This window comes from Mustela lutreola, chromosome 3, assembly GCF_030435805.1.
Source record: "Mustela lutreola isolate mMusLut2 chromosome 3, mMusLut2.pri, whole genome shotgun sequence".
In the NCBI taxonomy this organism is placed as follows: Eukaryota; Metazoa; Chordata; class Mammalia; order Carnivora; family Mustelidae; genus Mustela; species Mustela lutreola.
Window position 1 is genome coordinate 116,340,400 of NC_081292.1, and position 19,447 is coordinate 116,359,846.

Consider the following 19,447-nt stretch of genomic DNA (forward strand, 5'->3'; position numbering starts at 1 on the left):
GTTGGCAATGTCTTTCCTCGTGGCCACAAGATAGCTGCAGCAGTACCAGGCATCGTGTGCCCACAACCACTTACAGCAAGACGGGTTGTGCTTTCTTCCATGTGTCTCCTTTTACTAGGAAAACTCCTCCTAGAAGTGCCCCCTCCCTTACCATGAAGCCCTGAAAGGAAAAGGAGGTTGAAAAAATAAGTGTCTGGCAGTTTCCCCTCTTATTGGGGAAACTCCTCGGGGTTGTGGGAAAAGAATGATTGTCCGGTGGGCTATTAGCAGAATTTGCCATATACCTCATATTCCTTCCAGTCTTCATAGAACCCTCCTGCTTTCCTGTGTTCCCATAGCTCTTTTCTATCAGTATCTAATTGTGTACACGTTTATTTAATCATTTAAATGGGTTGTTCTTTTCCACTCCAAATCCCTTTCTTCCCTCCCTTCACACTTACTGATACCTCTTCCTTACCTCCCCCTTCTCTCTTCAACCCACCCAACTGCCATCTAACTTACACAGAGAAGAATCCAAAGTCCTTCTTGCTAAGTTGATAATCACCACTGTGTTGCTAAAAACAATGGACATTTAAAAATCTTCTCTAAATTGACCCAATAGCAGGATTCAACACAGCTGCTTCTCGCTCCCTTCTCAAAACTCTCTCTACCCTCTCACTTTCCTCCACACAGTCCCTCCGTCCAACTCACCATTTTTCCTGAGTTTGCTTTATTGATTTACACTTTTCCATACAACCCTGTAGATGTTAGAGGTTGAAACTTCAGTCAGATCCCCTTGTCCTCACCTCACTTTGCATACTCCACAAATGACAGCATCCTCCAGAGCATCATTTATCTGCTGTATGTAGAAATTCCTACCTCTAGGTTTAAGAACCGTTTTCTGAGCTCCAGTCCTAGCATATGCCTGTGTCTCCACTCTGTGTCTCCAGCACTCCAAAAACATGTCAAGTTTTGAACTCACATATCCATGCACTCCTCCCCCTCAACTTTCTCTTCCTTCAATATTTTCCCTCTCAGTAACACCTTCTATATAATTTCTTAAGACAGAAACCCAAGATTTCTTCTTGACTCCTCCTTCCTCAAATTCTGTATCTAATATCTAATAAATCCACAAAACTATTGGGTCTGCTTCGAAAACATCAAAAGTATCCACCTCTCCATCTCCCTTACACAGCCTCTTCACATTCACCCCCCCCTCCCTCTTCACATTCACCCATCCCCCTCCCAAGCATAGTTGCATATTAAAAACACAAGTCTTCTATGTAACTTCTCTGTTTAAAATTCTTCAGTGGCTTTCTGCAACTTTGAGAATAATGTCTGTAATCTTTAACATGATTTCCAAGGCCTTGTATGATATTCTTGCCTATCTTTCCAGCCTCATCTGCACCACACTCCCCTTTCTATGTTTTAACCATTCTGGACATTTCAGTTCAAGTGCGCTGTTCTCAAATTAATGCTTCTTCTACCCTGATTAGTCTTCTCCTTCACCTGGTTAGATTTTCCCTGGCATGTCATTTCCTCAGAAAGGACTTTTCTTAACCATGCTATCCATGTTTGGCCATCACACAATTTTAGTCATCATCACACATTTCTGAAGCCCTTAGAATCTCCCCTTTTGTGACATTCATCCTCACTTACAATCAGTTGTCTGCCTTCCTATTTAGATTGTGCAGTCACAATGGCAGGGCCTTTGTCTGATTGCCTCACTGCCAGGTATGCATGTCTAGTTCAGAGTAGATGAGCAATAAATATTTGATAAATGAATTAAAGGCTATGAATGATTCTTTTTTTTTTTAAGATTTTTTTCACTTATTTGACAGAGTGAGAGCCCAAGCAGACAGAGTGAGAGGGAGAAGCAGGCTCCCCACTCAGCTGGGAACCCGACAGGGGGCTTGATCCCAGGAGCCTGGGATCATAACCTGAGCTGAAGGCAGCAGACACTTAAATGGCAGAGCCTTAGGCGCTCTGGCTATGAATGATTCTTACATTGTTTAATTTTAACATTAGAAATAAAGACATCGTTCTACTGAAAGAATTTATAGGTTAATTGAGTTTTTAGAAACCCACTTAAAGTTAATATGGAAGGGGTGCCTGGGTGGCTCAGTGGGTTAAAGCCTCTGCCTTCGGCTCAGGTCATGATCCCAGAGTCCTGGGATCGAGCCCCGCATCGGGCTCTCTGCTCAGCAGGGAGCCTGCTTCCTCCTCTCTCTCTGCCTGCCTCTCTGCCTACTTGTGATCTCTGTCTGTCAAATAAATAAATAAAATCTTAAAAAAAAAAAAGTTAATATGGAAGATCAACTCTTAATTCTTCTTGAGAAATTATGTCCTATATAAGCAACAATGGTCTGTAATCAACATTATGTTTCAGTGTATAATAACACTATATAAGAGGCCTTATTGGAAAAAAGTAAATACAAATCAGAGTGCAATCTGTTAACTATTTTTAGGTGTTTATATGGAATCTTTATAGGAAAATGTTTAGAGGAATGTTTATAGGAAAGAGGTGTTTTCAGATGTAGCCCCTTAATCCTGCAAAGATTGCCAAATGCTTGTACTGCCGAGGGGACAATTCAATTGATGTAAAATGTATAATATAACATATGCAACTTTAAAAAATATATAAACCTTAGCTAATAGTTATTTGAGACTCTGTAATTCCAGAAAGTATTAAGTATGGGCCAGTTTTCATTTTATTAAAAAAGTTTTTTTTTTTTTTTAAGATTTCACCTTTTTTTTTTTAAAGATTTATTTATTTATTTATTTGACAGAGAGAGAGATCACAAGTAGACAGAGAGGGAGGCAGAGAGAGAGAGAGAGGGAAGCAGGCTCTCCGCTGAGCAGAGAGCCCGATGCGGGACTCGATCCCAGAAACGTGAGATCATGACCTGAGCCGAAGGCAGCGGCTCAACCCACTGAGCCACCCAGGTGCCCCTAAAGATTTCATTTTTAAGTAATCTCTACAGACAAGGTGGGTCTGGACCTCACAACCCCAAGATCAAGAGTCACCTACTCCACCGACTGAGTGGGCCAGGAGCCCTGGGATCTGTTTTTATTTTAATGGCAACCAACCACAACATGCCATTGTCTTGATTATGGAACATTCTCACGTAAAATTGTAAACAAAAGCATTACCTGTCCTCCTCTTTTGTATTACCACGGAGAACGAATGCTTATTCTCTGCTTTTCAGTCACTTTAGAAAGCAGCTGTGGCAATAGCATAGCCAGTGTTTCGAGGTTTTGGATTGATGTCTGGCCAACGACTAGGAAACTGCGGAGGCTTGCATTCTACCAACACCTCCCCGCAGATCACAGGCTGTATGGTATTACAGAGGTTGACGTTGTGGTTTTTATCCTTTCTCTTCTTCAGGGTTGAGCTAAGTTGAACTAAGCTCTTCTTCAGGTTTGGGTTAAGGTTGAACTAAGTTCAGCAGGAGACGAAGCCCACTTAGTTCCATACAGAGAAGCACCTACCCTATCACACAATGGCCATTAATCATCATAAAGAATTACATCGTCCACAATTAAGGTTTCAAACCGGGGCGGGGACGACTTCTTCCATACTTAACGTCTCAATGAGACGGCGGAGAACACCTCCTAGACAGTGGGCACCGTGTCCTCTCCTCCCCTTTACAGATTGGAAAAAGGCTCTCTCACTGCTGCCCCCTTCAGTTGTGCCCCGGAAACCACAGTTACGTTTTCCCCATAGGAGGAAAAGAAGCCTAAGAAGACTACAATTCCCGTCATGCCTTATGAAGGCGTCGCCGTCGCACCGTAGCCGTTAGTCATCTTTCTCACTGGCTCTTTCCATTTCCGGAACTGCGGAGTCTGAGGCCTAGCGGCCGCACGCCCACACCAACTTGCCAACGAGACAAGGCACTGGGGCGCCGTGCCCACGGCGACGTGCGGCGTCACGGGGCGCAGAGCGCGCCTGGTCCGCGCGCTTGCGCGCGTCCCAGGGGACTGCTGACGGGATTGCGTGCTTGCGCGGAGGCGGGGGCCAGATCAGCTTGGGCTGCGGGGGCCGCGGGGCCAGACGAAGGAGAGGGCGGGGTCAGTTTCGGGACCGCGGCAGCAACACTCCGAGCGAGCGCCTGGGCCAGAGGAGAGCGATGTTGTGGTTCCAGGGCGCCATTCCGGCCGCCATCGCGTCGGCCAAGAGGAGCGGCGCGGTCTTCGTGGTATTCGTGGCAGGTGAAGGGGGCGGGGGCCCGAGTTGTGGCCGGACACTCCTTCGGCCTACCTCCAGTTCTAGCTTTTCCTCCGAACTCCGACAGGCCCAGGCTGCCGTCCCTGGTTTCCCAGCGCTTCCCCCTACCGTTTGGGGCATGCCGGGCCTGGCGAGGCCCCCAGCTCCCGCTTCTTCCAGCACCCCGGCGGGAGGCTCGGTCCCCGCCTCGCCCCCACAGCTCTCAGAGCCCCGCCTACAGCTCTGGCAGGGCACGGGGCCGCGTCCCGAAGGCCCTAGCCGCGTACCCCCGCTGCGCCCCCTGAGGAGTTGGCGCACTTAGACCCCAACAGCCCTCTCTCGGGCACCCCGGTAGATGTCTCTGCCCCCGAGGACCCACTTCGGGATGCTTAACGTTTGTGTAGCACAGGTGTTTAGGTGGTGATAGAGACAGGCCATTAGGCAGGCAATTGGGTTCGTAATTAGTTGTGGACTGTCAGGAAGAAAGCTGTGTCATCGGTTAGCAACAAAGAGAAACCACCTGATGTTCACGGCTACTGGCGATCGTACGTTCCTGAAACGCAAACTTTTGAGCTTTATATAGGTTGGATTTTTTTTTTTTTTTTAATTCTAACAGGGGGAGAGTCTAATGTGGAGTATTTGCTTTGTTGCAACTTGGTTTTTGTACCGTTTGTTTAGAAGAAGTAGCCTTTCAGTCTTTGGTTCGTTTTGTCTACCTAGTCTAATGTCTGTAGTTTCGAGAACCTGAGCTAACTCATTTATCCTGTGTTACTCTAGTTTATTTTGCTCCGTCTTTTATGACTACCCTATTTTATTACAAAAATCTTCTAGATTTACAGTAGACCTAAGCCTCTATGGTTTTGCTATTCTCGTCATATGAGCCAAATTAGTGTTTGTGATTTCTATTAATTTGAGGTGTATTATTTCAGCAATTTATGCTTAATAACGGTGTACTCATTAACTTAATGACCCTTGGGAGACTAGATAGCAGCTCTATAACTTTATGCAACGCCGTGAACAGAGGCTAAAATATGAGCTTCACTTCAAATCAAGTTTGAAATTTATAATTGTTTTAAGTTATGACAAATTTTTAGTTAATTGTTAATTAGAAGAGCAGTTTGATCCTCTTATGTGTCTTTAGAGTTATATTTTAGATGTATAACTGCTATAATCCTATAAGAAGAAAAAGTGGGATAAAAAGGGATTAAAAAGGAAAGGAAAATTAAATTATCTATACTTATTAGGAGCATAGTAGTAGTTTTATGACATTTTAAGTTGTTTTTCACATAAAATCTCCTTGATTCTTTATAAGTAGAGCAGATATTATTGTACCCATTTCTTTTTATTTATTTATTTATTTATTTATTTATTTGAGAGAGACAGTGAGAGAGAGCATGAGAGGAGAGAAGGTCAGAGGGAGAAGCAGACTCCCCGTGGAGCTGGGGGCCCGATGTGGGATTCGATCCTGGGACTCCAGGATCATGACCTGAGCCGAAAGTAGTTGCCCAACCAGCTGAGGCACCCTGTACTCATTTCTTAGTTGAGGAAATTTGTGTCCACAGTGGTTAAGTGATGTGCACCAGGATCACAAAATATTTCCATCTTGTCCTGACAAATTTTTTTTTAGCAGCTTCCAAAAGCTGTGTTTTTTGTTTTGCTTTTTGTTTCTTGAGAAAAACTGAGCAACTGTAGACCTCATGGATTAATGAAATTGATATAGAAGTCAGGAAATCTAGGATTATGGTAGTCAATTTTTAATTTTTAAATTTGTTTTAATTAATTAATTAATTTTCATTTTATTTATTTATTTTTAAAGATTTTGTTTATTTATTTGACAGACAGAGATTACAAGTAGGCAGAGAAGCAGGCAGAGAGAGAGGAAGGGAAGCAGGCCCCCCGCTGAGCAGAGAGCCCGATGCAGGGCTCGATCCCTGAACCCTGAGATCATGCATGACCTGAGCCGAAGGCAGCGGCTTAACCCACTGAGCCAACCAGGCGCCCCTGTTTTAATTTATTTTTAATTTTTTAAAAAAAGATATTTATTTGACAGAATTCACAAGTAGGCAGAGGCAGGCAGAGGGAGAGAGAGGAGGAAGCAGGCTCCCTGCTGAGCAGAGAGCTCAATATGGGGCCCTGTCCCAGGACTCTGGGATCATGACCTGAGCTGAAGGCAGAGGCTTTAACCCACTGAGCCACCCAGGCGCCCAGCAGGGAGTCCAGGGTGGGGCTTGATCCCAGAACCCTGGGATCATGGCCTGAGCCAAAGGCAGATGCTTTTTTTTTTTTTTTTTAAGATTTTGTTTATTTATTTGACAGACAGAGATCACAAGTAGGCAGAGAGGCAGGCAGAGAGAGAGGAGGAAGCAGGCTCTCCGCTGAGTAGAGTGCACGATGCGGGGCTTGATCCCAGGACCCTGGGACCATGACCTGAGCTGAAGGCAGAGGCCTAACCCACTGGGCCACCCAGGCGCCCCAGGCAGATGCTTTTTGACTGAGCCACACAGGGTGCCCCAGTAGTCATTTAAAAAAAAAAAAAAAAAATATATATATATATATATATATATATATATGTATATATGTATTTGTTTTATGGGGGAGGGGCAGAATGAGAGAGAGAGAATCCTCAGGCAGACTCCCAGCTGAGTGGGGAGCCCAATGCCAGCTTTGATCCCAGGACCCTGAGATAATGACCTGAGCTGAAATCAGGAGTCAGACACTTAACCGACTGAACCACCCAGGCTCCTTGATGGTAGTCATTTTTGAAACTAAAACCACAACTGATGGTGTCTAAATGTTCCTAGAAGATACTTTTGGGCTAAATAGTTAATTTGAAATAAGAAATGCTAGATTTAATTAACGAACATTAGGAAACAGTGCTAGTTATTACTGTAGCAAAATAAAGTTAGAGGTCTTTGGGATTCTCTGTTTGTATGTGTGTGTATTCCATTAACAACTTACTGATGAGCACATATTACATGTTTGCGGAATATCTGTGACTCTGTTGAATGTTTGTAGGAACTCCGTTAGCATCTGTCAAAGGAGTTTGCCTCTTGGCCTGTTTAAAATACTGTTGGCTTTTCTAGAGTTTTCGTACATTAATCCCGAACACTAGGTGGGATTAGTTTCACTCTAGGAGTATGTAGTTAGTGGGGTCTTGAAACTGCAACCCTTACATATTGCCTGGACCTTTGTTATAGCCAGAACTCATGATTTTTTTAGATGGGATACCCTGACAAAAGTAAAGCAATTCAGTAGAAAATTAGAAAGAAACAGTAAATCTTGAAACACTGAGAAAAATAAAATTAAGATGTTTAAAAAAAAAAAAAAAAAGAAAATTAAGGGTGCCTGGGTGGCTCAGTTAGTTAAGCGACTGCCTTTGGCTCAGGTCGTGATCCTGGAGTCCCGGGATCAGTCTCGCATTGGGCTCCCAGCACCACGGGGAGTCTGCTTCTCCCTCTGACCTTCTCCCCTCTCATGCTCGCTCTCTTTCTCTCTCTCAATAAATAAAAATTTAAAAAAAAGAAAATTAAAAAGATATCTGAAAGGCTGGAAGAATGGTCTTGAGGGCATACTTTGTTTCATATAACCCCTCAGTTGGGAAGCACTTTAGGCAGGTTGTTTATATTTAGTGAAATTTTCGTGGATGAATTAAAGAAAATTATAGAATTAAAACTGGAGAGATTACTACTAATTCAGACAAGAACTTAGCAAATATTTTTAAAGTGTTATATCTTTGTAACTTGAAAGAAATAAAACTGAAGATTGTGATTCTGTTTTTGGGAAGGTAGAATATTCTGACAAGGATCCTGAAGCAAAGTGTCAGTTCACAGACTAGTGTTGCTAGTGGGCTAAACTTTTCATGACAGACACTATTTACTGCCTTTTTTGATTCAGAAAGACCACAAAAGCTTTTAGATTTTGACTAGTTGACATTTTCTGGGTTGGAATTCCTGGCTGTACTAAGCTCTGCAACTCTTTGCTTCTGAGTTTGTATTGTTCTTTTGTTTGTTTGTTTTTAAGATTTTATTTTATTTTTTAAAAAATTTCTACACCCAGTGTGAGGCTCAGAACTCACAACCCTGAGATCAAGAGTCACATGCTCTACCTACTGAGCTAGCTAGATGCCCCTGTATTGTTCTTTTTAAGTGTCTTTACTTTGGATGCTGCTGATACTACCAAAGATACAACATTTCCTACTAAAAATTTAGGCTGGCCTAACTCCATAGCATAGTTCATGTACTGATTAATAAGTAAGTAAAGATACTAAAGTTGGTTAGTAATTTTACTCTGTAGAATTAAGGTGAGTCTCAGTGAGTTAAGTAATTCCATTCAGCCTTACATCTCTGTTGGTCAAGCAGCTGTTGCTGCTGCCACTAAGCTGAGTTATGGACAGACACTGCTAGTGGGCATGTGATATTTGGGACTGTCCCCATGTGGTACAACATACTGAAAAGTACCAACTTCAGAGCAGGACATCCATACTTCTAGCTATCCCCTTGTCATCCCCACTTAGATGCCTCACAAGATCCTCAAGTATAAAAGTATATTTACTGCCTGAACTTGTTTTTCTCCCCACCAGTGTTGTTCATTTAGTAAATGGCGTGACTTTTACATCCAGATTGATAAACCGTACTGTGGGAGTTATCTTTGAATCTCAACTCTTTAGTCATCTCTTATCTCATGTTCCGTGTTGTTTATGACACACAGTCACACAGTCGCACAGGCCTTTTCCTACGCATAAAATCCTGCTTAGTGAACTGTTCAGGCTCTTGGCCCAGCTCAGCTTTTTCATCCTTTAGGTCTTACCTTAAATGTCACCCTGGAGAAGGCTTCCCTGTCTGATCTCAAAAGGTCTCATTATTTTCTTAGATCTGTTCTTTTTTTCATAGTATTTATTAGTATAATTATTTATAATTGTTTACAAAAAAAGTACATTTTTTGTAGCATTAGATTTTTAAACTCCACTGAGAGCAGACAGTATCTCATTTGTTTCATATTTAGCTTATCTATAGCCCATTGCCTCGGACAAAGTAAATGTAGAATAAAATCGTGAATGTATGAAAAAAGAATGAATAAAAAGGGTCTTTCTTGCCTCACATTCTTCTCTAAGAATGTTTGTAGTAAGAATGTTCCCATATAGCTATTTTCTAGGTTGATAATTTTGTCATTCACTTGGAATTTTACGTGCCACCCCACAGTGTTGGAAGATGTGCTCAGAATGATGTCGCTGCAAATGATAATTTTCCCCATTTGCTTTCTCAACATCTGGGAATCTGCTAATGGGCATTCTTTTTGGTCCTGATCTGCTGGTGTGTTCTACTCCCTCTTTACTTCTCCATGGCCAGATTTGTCAAGCTCCTCTTCCTGGATCATCTCACATAGAAAATACTCAAATATGCAGCATTAGTCAATTATTATAGGTATGCCAGGATACTTACTCTACAAGAAATTTAGCTATTCGTTCCACAGAATACTTATTGAGAGCTTGCTATATGTCAGGTACTTAACATATGCCAGGTTGTGTTGTAGGCATTTGAGTTATATTAAAAAATTATATTTAAAAAGATATAATAAAAATTATATTAAAAAAATAATCCTTGCTCTCATGGAGCCTGCATTCTAATTTGTGGGGGACAGTAAATATAATAAGTAAACACATGGTCTGTTGGAAGGTCAAAAGTATTACAGGGGAAAAAAGACTAGGAAATTAGGGAACTTTGGGAATGTCTGAAGGCTGTCATTTTATTTTTTATTTGTATTTATATATGGGACTTGTGGGCCTTGAGCTCATGACCCTGAGATCAAAAAGAGTTGCATGCTCTACTAACTAAGCCAGCTAGCTGCCCCTAAAGGCTGTCATTTTAAAGTAGTGTATAGTCTACTGGGTATTTACCCCAAAGATACAGATGTAGTGAAAAGAAGGGCCATATGTACCCCAATGCTTATAGCAGCAATGTCCACAATAGCCAAACTGGAAAGAGCCGAGATGCCCTTCAACAGACAAATGGATAAAGATGATGAGGTCCATATATAAATGGAATATTACTCAGGCATCAGAAAGGATGAATACCCAACTTTTGTATCAACATGGAGGGAACTGGAAGGAGATTATGTTCAGTGAAATAAGTCAAGCAGAAAAAGTCAATTATCATATGGTTTCACTTACTTGTAGAACATAAGGAATAACATGGAGGACATTAGGAGAAGGAAAGGAAAAGTGAAGAGGGGGAAATCAGAGTAGGAGACAAACCACGAGAGACTGTGGACTCTGAGAAACTGAGGGTTTTTGAGAGGAGAAGGGTGGAGGGGATGGGTGATCCTGGTGGTGGGTAATTAAGGAGGACATGTAGTGCATGGAGTACTGGGTGTTATATGTAAGCAATGAATCTTGGAACGGTACATCAAAAACTAATGATGTGTTGTATGGTGACTAACATAACACAATAAAAAAAAAAAGTAGCATATAGTAGGGAAGCCTTTATTGAGAAGGTAATATTTGACCAAGAACTTAAGGGAGTTGAGTGTTGACCATGTAAATATCTGTGGGGAGAATATTCAAGGTAGAGGAAGCAACTAGTACAAAGACCTTAAAGTAAGCGTCTTTCTATATTAGCAGAATAGGAAAAAGGTAAAGAGATAGGAGGTCAGAGAGGTAACTGGAGGCGTGAGGCCATTTGTAGGGACTTTGACTTATAATGTAAGGGAAATTGGGAGCCATTGTAGATTTTGAGCAGAGTATTGATGTGGTAAGACTCTTAATTAAAGTTGCCATGCTAATAATCGACTGAACAGCTTTGCCACATCTACTGCAGTCAGCAGTCAGACTTGGCATTCCAGAAAATGTCGACATCACTGTGAAGGGATGCACAGTTACTGTGAAAGGCCCCAGAGGAACCCTGCAAAGGGACTTTAGTCATGTCAGTGTAGGACTCCATCTCTTCGGAAGGAGAAAGAGGAGGCTCTGAGTTGACAAATGGTGGGGAAATAGGAAAGAACTGGCTACTGTTCACATAACCTGTAGTCATGTACAGTATATAATCTGGGGGACAGGTTGCTCCTGGCTTGCTAAGTCAGTAGAACATGTGATTCTTTTTTTTTTTTTTTTTTAAGATTTTATTTGTTTGTTTGACAGACAGAGATCACAAGTAGACAGAGAGGCAGGCAGAGAGAGAGAGAGAGAGAATGAGAAGCAGGCTCCCAGCTGAGCAGAGAGCCCGATGTGGGACTCGATCCCAGGACCCTGAGATCATGACCTGAGCTGAAGGCAGCAGCTTAACCCACTGAGCCACCCAGGCGCCCAGAACATGTGATTCTTGACGTGGGGTGGTGAGTTTGAGCCCAAAATGGGTTGTGGAGATTACTTTAAAAAACAAAACAAAACAACATGATCAAGGGGGCTACGCTAGGCTTCCCTTACAAGATGAGGTCTTTGTATGATCACTTCCCCATCAATATTGTTATTCGGGAGAATGGTTCTTTTGTTAAAATCTAGAATTTCTTGGATGGAAAACACATCTGCGGGTTTGAATGGGGCCACGTATTGTTTGTTCAGTATCTCAAGTTCAGAAAGATGAGTTAATTCTTGAAGGAAATGACATTGGACTTGTATCAAACTCAGCTGCTTTGATTTAGCAAGCCACAACAGTTAAAAACAAAGATATCAGAAAATTTTTGGACAGTATCTATGTTTCTGAGAAAGGAAGAGTTCAGGAGACTGATGAATAAGATCTAAGTTGTCCAGCTACCTCAACAGCAAGATGCTGGATGATTTTTCAGACTTATTTGTGGTATTTTTTAAAAAGATTTTATTTATTTGACACACACGCAGAGAGAGCTATCACAAGTAGGCAGAGGCAGGCAGAGAGAGAGGGGGAAGCAGGCTCCCTGCTGAGCAGAGAGCCCGACGAGGGCTCCATCCCAGAACAAAGACCATGACCTGAGCCAAAGGCAGAGGCTTTAACCCACTGAGCCACCCAGGTGCCCCCATTTGTGGTATTTTAAAGATGGAATGAAAACTGTATTGATTGGCATTGATGGGGCTGCTAGAATGAGCAGGGAAACCAGTTAGGAGGCTATTGTAATCATTTAGGTGAGATGTGGTAGCTTAAATCAGGGTGGTAGCAGTGAAAGTGGTAAGAAATAGTTACATTCTGCATATATCTTGGAGAGAGAGCTGAAGTCAGGGATAACTAGTTTCTGGCCTAAAAACTGAAGGGATGGAATTACCTCAAACAGGTAACTGAGATGAGGAAGGCTGAGGGTGGATTGGGAAAATAGCTACACATGAGAAGAAAACAACTTACGGAAGAACAGATACAGAATTTTTTTTTTTTGTATTTGTAATTCATTTTTGTTTGTTTGTTTGTTTGTTTAAAGATTTTATTTATTTATTTGACAGAGATCACAAGTAGGCAGAGAGGCAGGCAGAGAGAGAGAGAGAGAGAGAGAGAAGCAGGCTTCCTGCGGAGCAGGGAGCCCGATGCGGGGGCTCGATCCCAGGACCCTGAGATCATGACCCGAGCCAAAGGCAGCAGCCCAAACCACTGAGCCACCCAGGCGCCCCTAATTCATTTTTGTTAAACAAAAAATTTGACCTGAGAACTTTTTAAATCTGTAAATTGGCAGAGGTTGTTCACCTTTGAGAAAGCACTTCTGCTAAACGTCAGAAGTATTTTTCTTGACTTACTTGGGTAAGTTTCCTTCTGTCCATCAGTAAGTGGTTACATCAAAGTCTAGGCATTTTAAGTCTAAAAAGGAAGTAATATCTTGATAGATAGAACTTTTAAAACATTTTGTCATTGAAGTATGACATACAGTGAAGTATATTAAGTGAGCAGCTAAGTGAATTTTTTATTTGTTTATTTGACAGACAGAAAGCACAAGTAGGCAGAGAGGCAGAGAAAGAGAGAGGGGGAAGCAGGCTCCCTGCTGAGCAGAGAGCCCAACTCGGGGCTCTATCCCAGGACCCTGAGATCGTGACCTGAGCCAAAGGCAGAGGCTTAACTCACTGAGACACCCAAGCACCCCTCAGTGAATTTTTATGTATTAACACACTCATGTAACTCTCATCCAGAGAAGATATAAATATTTCCAGCACCCCCAGAAGGCTCCTTCATGCTCTTTCCCAATCAGTAGCACCTCTACCCAGGTAACTAATATGCTGAGTTCTATCACCATAGATAACTTTTGGATCAGCATACCTTTTTTTTTTTTTTCTTTTGAGATTTATTTACTTTAGAGAGAGAGAGAGCATGCCTGCATGCTTGCAAGCAGGGGGAGGAGCAGAGAGAAAGGGAGAGAGAGGAGCAGACTCCTGCTGAGTGCAGAGCCCATCTCAGGTCTCTGTCTCAGGATGCTGAGATCATGACCTGAGCCGAAGTCAGGAGTGGACACTTAACCTACTGAGCTACCCAGGTGCCCCTGGATAAGTATATCTTCTAAAATTAACGTACCTGTGATAAAAAGCAAGTCCAAAACTGCAATCACAACTGCACCTGCTTCTGTCTACCTTGGGGGAATTCTGGAGAGTGATGCTGTGGTGTGGGGACATTGAGCTTGACAGAAAAGTACTACATAAAGGAAGGCTATTGCATATTTATTCTAAAATCACGTGTACAAAAGCCAGAATAGCTGCTGTACATTTCCACGATGACTTGTAATTACTGTGGTACTACTTGCTTCATAATTTGGATGTCTTTTTTTAGAAAATATTTTGTAAAATCTAGATAGCTTCATTCTTTTTCATTACATCTTCATATATATATATATATATTTTTGGCAGCCTAAGCTGTTTTTTGTTACTTTTTATAAAGTTAACAGTGCATATAATCATGCTTTTCACTTTATTGGAAAATTTTAGTTTTCACACTTGGTAGAAAATACCAATTTATTTGTAGTATTTGTGGAATTATATATTTTATTTGAAATTCCATATTCCAAGGGGAAAGAATCAGCAGATATTGGCCTTATAAGTATCCGTGAAATGTTTTACAGGTGATGATGAGCAGTCTACACAGATGGCTGCAAGTTGGGAAGATGAGAAAGTGACAGAAGCATCTTCAGACAGTTTTGTTGCTATTAAAATCGATACCAAAAGGTTTGCTTATAAAAGTATTAATTTTTAAAGTATTATAATAATTGTCTTTTGTGATTTATGGTGATACTCTTAGACTTTAAGAATGTTGATTTTTCTGTAAGGCATATTAGGAACTTAAATTCTGATTGCCATTTTCCAAATACATCATGGTATCTTGCTGAAAAACTTTAAGTTCTGCTGGTCCACCAAACAACAATGTGACGTGTACTAGGAATGCAAAGGAACTGTGATCCTCAGCTTCTAAGAACTTAGAAGTAACTGTAAATTATATATCAGTTATCTCTGAAAGGTTGACCACTCTTTTGGATCCTATTTTTAGGAATGAAGCTGTTTACTTCAGTGGGAGTAAGGACTTTTTTAGGTCCCTCACAGTACTTGTTATCTGCAAGTCTCTTATTTGTCAATCCATTCCTTCTATCCCCAACCCTACTTAAAAATGTCTTTTTTTTTTTTTTTATTGTAGAAAATTTCAAACATACACAAAAGTAAGTGAATAGTATAATGAACTCCCATGTACTTGTCAGCTACTTTGGTAATTCTCAATTTTTAGTCAGTCTTGTTTCATCAGTACCATGACCCATTTCCACCCATCCCATATAATTTTGAGGCAAATAGTCTTCGTGTCACTTCATTGATAAATATTTTAGTATGTCTCTGGAAGATATATTTTTTTAACATTAATTAATCTAAATTTAGTATGTGAAAAACTAAATTTCTTAACATAGCTATAATACTAAAAAAATAATAACTGTTTCTTAATAGCACATATCCAGCTACTGTTCACATTTTCTGTTGTCTTATCTATGTCAAAGTTGTATTCTAAATTTATTATAGTTTGTTTGACACAGGATCCATCAAGGTCTACACATTGTGATGTGTTGACCTCTCAAGTCTCTTTTAGTCTGTAGACTCCCCCCCCCCTTTTTTTCTTTGCAGTTAATATTTTAGGGAAACTAGGAGATTCATTCTTTAGTTTCCTGCAGTATGAATTTTGTTGACTGCATCCCTGTTAGTGTTACCTAGTTTGTTCCTCTATCATCTATTTCCTGTAAATTGACAGTTGGATTCAGGTTAGATTTTTTTTTTTTTTCCATGATGACTACTTCATAAATGGTGGTATGTCTTCCATTCTTCCATTAGAAGACATATAATGACTTGTTGTCTTTATGATGTTAGCAGCAGGCATCAATGATCAGTGCCTAGAAACAGTAATTCATTAGCAGCTATAAAATGGTATTCCTGTCCTTTGGATACTGATAATATCAGAATGAATGAGTGATGGTTAAAAATTACCGTCAAGATCAAAATAATTTGCAATTTACCTGTAAGTTAGTAGGGTTTTTAAAAAAAATTTTATTTATTTAAGTAATTTCTACATCCATGGTGGGACTCAGAACTCATGACCCTGAGATTAGGAGTCACATGCTCTTCTGACTGAGCCAACCAGGTGCCTCAGTTTGCAAATTTTTCATTAAAAATTTTTTAATATAAAAATGTCATAAAACAAATCACAGTGGTTTGCCTCACAGTAGGAATTGTTGAACTATGTATTTATTGAGCTGTAATACTTTAAAAAAAAGAATCTTACCATTTAATGTATATCCTATCATTTATATTATCCATTATTTCCAGAAGCACCAGTAATGGCAGGAGGAATATAGGGGTATATTGGAAACATGGAAGAAATGAGAATATCAGGATTTTTTTTTTTTTTTTTAGAATATCAGGATTTTTATACAAATTTTTATACAGGTTATACACAGACTGATGTAACTACCAATTTTTCTTTTGAGAAAAAGGAAGGGGGATAGAGGAGGGACAAGAGGGAGAGGGAAAGAGAATCATAAGTAGGTTCCATGGTCTGTGAGGAGCCCATTGCAGGACTTGATCTCACATCCCTGAGATCATGCCCTGAGCCAAAACTAAGAGTCGACACTTAACCAACTGAGCTACCCAGGAGCCCTGTATTTAACATTTAAAAAAAAAAAATTATTTTTTTTCTTTCTTTTCTAAAAACAAATTTCTAAAATCATTTGCAGGAATACCCGTGTGTAGTGACGTTTCTTTATGGACTGTTTCTTTATGAACTGCCTGCTAATAGAATCTAATATGATGAAAAGTTAACTTTATTTACTATATAAAAATTATGAAATTAATGTTCTTGTAGTATTCTAGTGTGTATTTATTTATGGAGATAGCCCATGTTGAAAATAAACTGTTACGGAATGCATCAAAAGTTTACATTGGTGGGGCACCTGCCTGGGTAGCTCAGGGATTTTAGAGTGCCACTCTTGATTTCTGCTCAGGTCATGATGTCAGGGTCCTGGGATAGAGCCCTGCATTGGGCTCTGTACTCAACAGGGAGTCTACTTGAAGATTTTTTTTTCCTCCTCTCCCTTTGCCCCTGCCTCCCCTTAAAATAAATAAATCTTTTTTTTAAAGTTCACTTTGGTTATTTTTGGGAAGATAGAACTCTTGGTACTTCTTTTCTTTATACTTTTCCCATTCAGTTTTCAGATGATTTTATGGTAATTATGGTTTATATTCAGAAAATGAAACAATTTTCTAATTCTTGAAAATACTAATTTGATTCTTGATATTACTACTCTACATTGATTAGTATGTCTTACTTGTATCAGAATGTAAAGCCTCACTTTATCCCTGTCCCTAACCACCTAGTTCCCCTTCTCTGGAGTGACCAAATCAGGAAAATTTATTTCCCTCCCCTCTCTTACATTCTTGTTTATTATCCTCTCTTTTTTACAGAAGTGGTAGCATTTTGATATACCTTTTTTCTGTCTTTTTTTAAGACTGCTTAGTTAATTTTTACTAGTGGATACTTAGGTTGTTTTGAAATATTAATACAAAGTACTGTATTATCATTTGCACAAGTAAATCATAAGCATTAATATTCTGTTGTTACAAGTTAAGATATTGTATTCAGGAATACTTGATGCTTAGGAAGCAACATGGCAGAGACCTACTTGATTTTAGTCATCAGATCCGGCCACCAGTTTGTGGGTTCCAGGAATGAATATAATCTGAAAATTAAAAAACCAGAAAAGGTCTGTAAAATAAGAATTGTACTTTTCTCCTTCCAGCTGATGAATATGAAAGAAAATAGTGCTTCAAAAAATCATTTTAATGATATCAGTAAATTTTTATGAAACAACTGAGTATTGGGGAAACGCATATATCTAGTGATTTTCTGTTTGAATTTGTTTTACAGTGAAGCCTGCCTACAATTTTCACAAATCTGTATCCTTTCAATAAAGAATTGGTTGGACAGATATTTTGCTTGAGGAATTGCCTTTCTTTTGGTTAATTCATGACATTTTGAAATTAATCATTTTTATTTAGGAACTCTTGCATTCTTGTTTATGGGAAATTTATACTACTAAGTGTTCTTTGAGATAATACAAAGGGGATCATAGGGATCCCTATTGTAGCAATGGGGATCATATTTACTATCAATATCTGGAAAGCAATATGGGACAGTTTGGTTGGAATGTTAGAAGAAGCTGTCAAGCTGCAAGATAGATGTAGAAGTTACAAAGGAGGAGAATGTAGTGGATGATTCCCCACTCAGTTATACAATACAGATAAATCATTAGTTTATCACATGTATGACAAGCATAATGATAAGGTAGTTGAAATTAATTAGTAAACATGTTAGCTGGTAACATTGTGAAATTCACAAAGATTTGTTTTGCTTTGTTGTCAGTAGTATTTCATGAAATTATCGCCTTGTTTTTCATGAATTGTTAGACTTAATTAAATTGTACAGATCCCGTAGTGTGTGTTCCATCCAGTTTCTTTATCGGAGACAGTGGAATTCCCTTGGAAGTAATAGCAGGAAGTGTTTCTGCAGATGAACTTGTTACCAGAATTCACAAAGTCCGGCAGGTGAGAAAGAACAGAATTTCTTTTTTATAAACATGGGAAAATGGTGTGTCAGAAACTTGACATTGGAGTATTTTTGGAGCTGTCTGTATAACCGGGAACTTGCCATGCCATTAAACTTTAAAGGTAGTAAATATTTTCCTGGATTGATTTTGAATATAGCATTGTGAAGTTATAAGTACCTGAACCTAATGAGTGACTTCTTACTCTCCCTTCTTTTTTCCTCCCTCAGTCAACTAATAATAAGCATCACTATTACTTTGTTGCAAGAGAAAGGTTTTACATTAAGGTCCCAAACTGTATTGCTTGACACATTTTAAGGAATTTAGTCAGTTTCTCATTAGTATCCCCTTTGGGCAAATGGCTAAGATAGCTTGAAACTTTTTTCCTTGAACAATTTGAAGGAAAATCCGTGTGCTTTGAAAATCTTTTTATGCTCTTGTCACATTGTAGTTGAATTCTACAGTGTGATTATGCCATGTTTAGGATTATACAGTTTATATTCATCTATTTAGAAGGTTTAGTACTTTTCCCTCTTATGGAGACAGTTGGCTTTTATTTTGGCATCATCTGCCAGGTAGGTTTAGATTCTTACCTATTTATTAAATTCCAGTGTATTTTCGCCCTAGATGCACTCATTAAAAGGTGAAACATCGGTGGCAAATGGCAGCCAGTCAGAAAGTTCAGTCTCTACTCCACCCACCTTGTGTGAACCTAACAACACTTCTGAAAACTCTCAGTCCAGAAATGCGGAGCTTTGTGAGACACCACCCACTTCTGACAGAAAGTCAGATTCTGCAACAGGTAATTTTTAGTGTACCCTTTTGGGTATAGGTAGAAGTGCTCCATCATTTTGTTTTAAAGGTCAGGGATTAATATCCTTAAAAAGAAAAATACTGTTTCTCCTCTGTCATATTCATTTAACTTAAGACTTAAGGGTTGTCTTAAATACATGTGTTGGTCTGATAGTCGCAGAAGAGAATGAAGTCAGTGAATATGCCTTTCAAATCCAAATAGGCAACAGTCCAGAATAGTTGAATTGTAATTTCTTTTACTGTGCTATATTCAGGGACTGTTATTATGACACTTAACAATTTTATAAATATCTTTCCAGCCAGAGGATTTTGAAAGGTTGAAATGAACTAATGTATTTGGAATTGTTTTTATGACCTGTAATATGCTATACACATTTAAAAAATAGTATTTGCATTTTTAGAGATTAGAATTAAAGGTAACTGTAAAATTGTGGAAATAAGAGATGT

General features: G+C 39.7%; 1 protein-coding gene across 2 annotated transcripts in view; it reads left to right on the top strand.

Moving 5' to 3' along the window:
* Positions 1-3,837: 3,837 nt before the first annotated feature.
* UBXN4 (UBX domain protein 4) overlaps positions 3,838-19,447 on the top strand; it is a 59,250-nt gene continuing 43,640 nt past the window's right edge. The window contains exons 1-5 of one of the 2 annotated variants that reach the window (XM_059166734.1): positions 3,838-4,191; positions 14,180-14,282; positions 17,512-17,540; positions 18,070-18,188; positions 18,815-18,989. In XM_059166734.1, coding sequence (XP_059022717.1) covers positions 4,110-4,191; positions 14,180-14,282; positions 17,512-17,540; positions 18,070-18,188; positions 18,815-18,989 — 508 coding nt within the window. In that variant the 5' untranslated portion in view covers positions 3,838-4,109. The remainder of the gene's footprint in view (positions 4,192-14,179; positions 14,283-17,511; positions 17,541-18,069; positions 18,189-18,814; positions 18,990-19,447) is intronic. The other variant, XM_059166735.1, reaches the window with a different exon arrangement.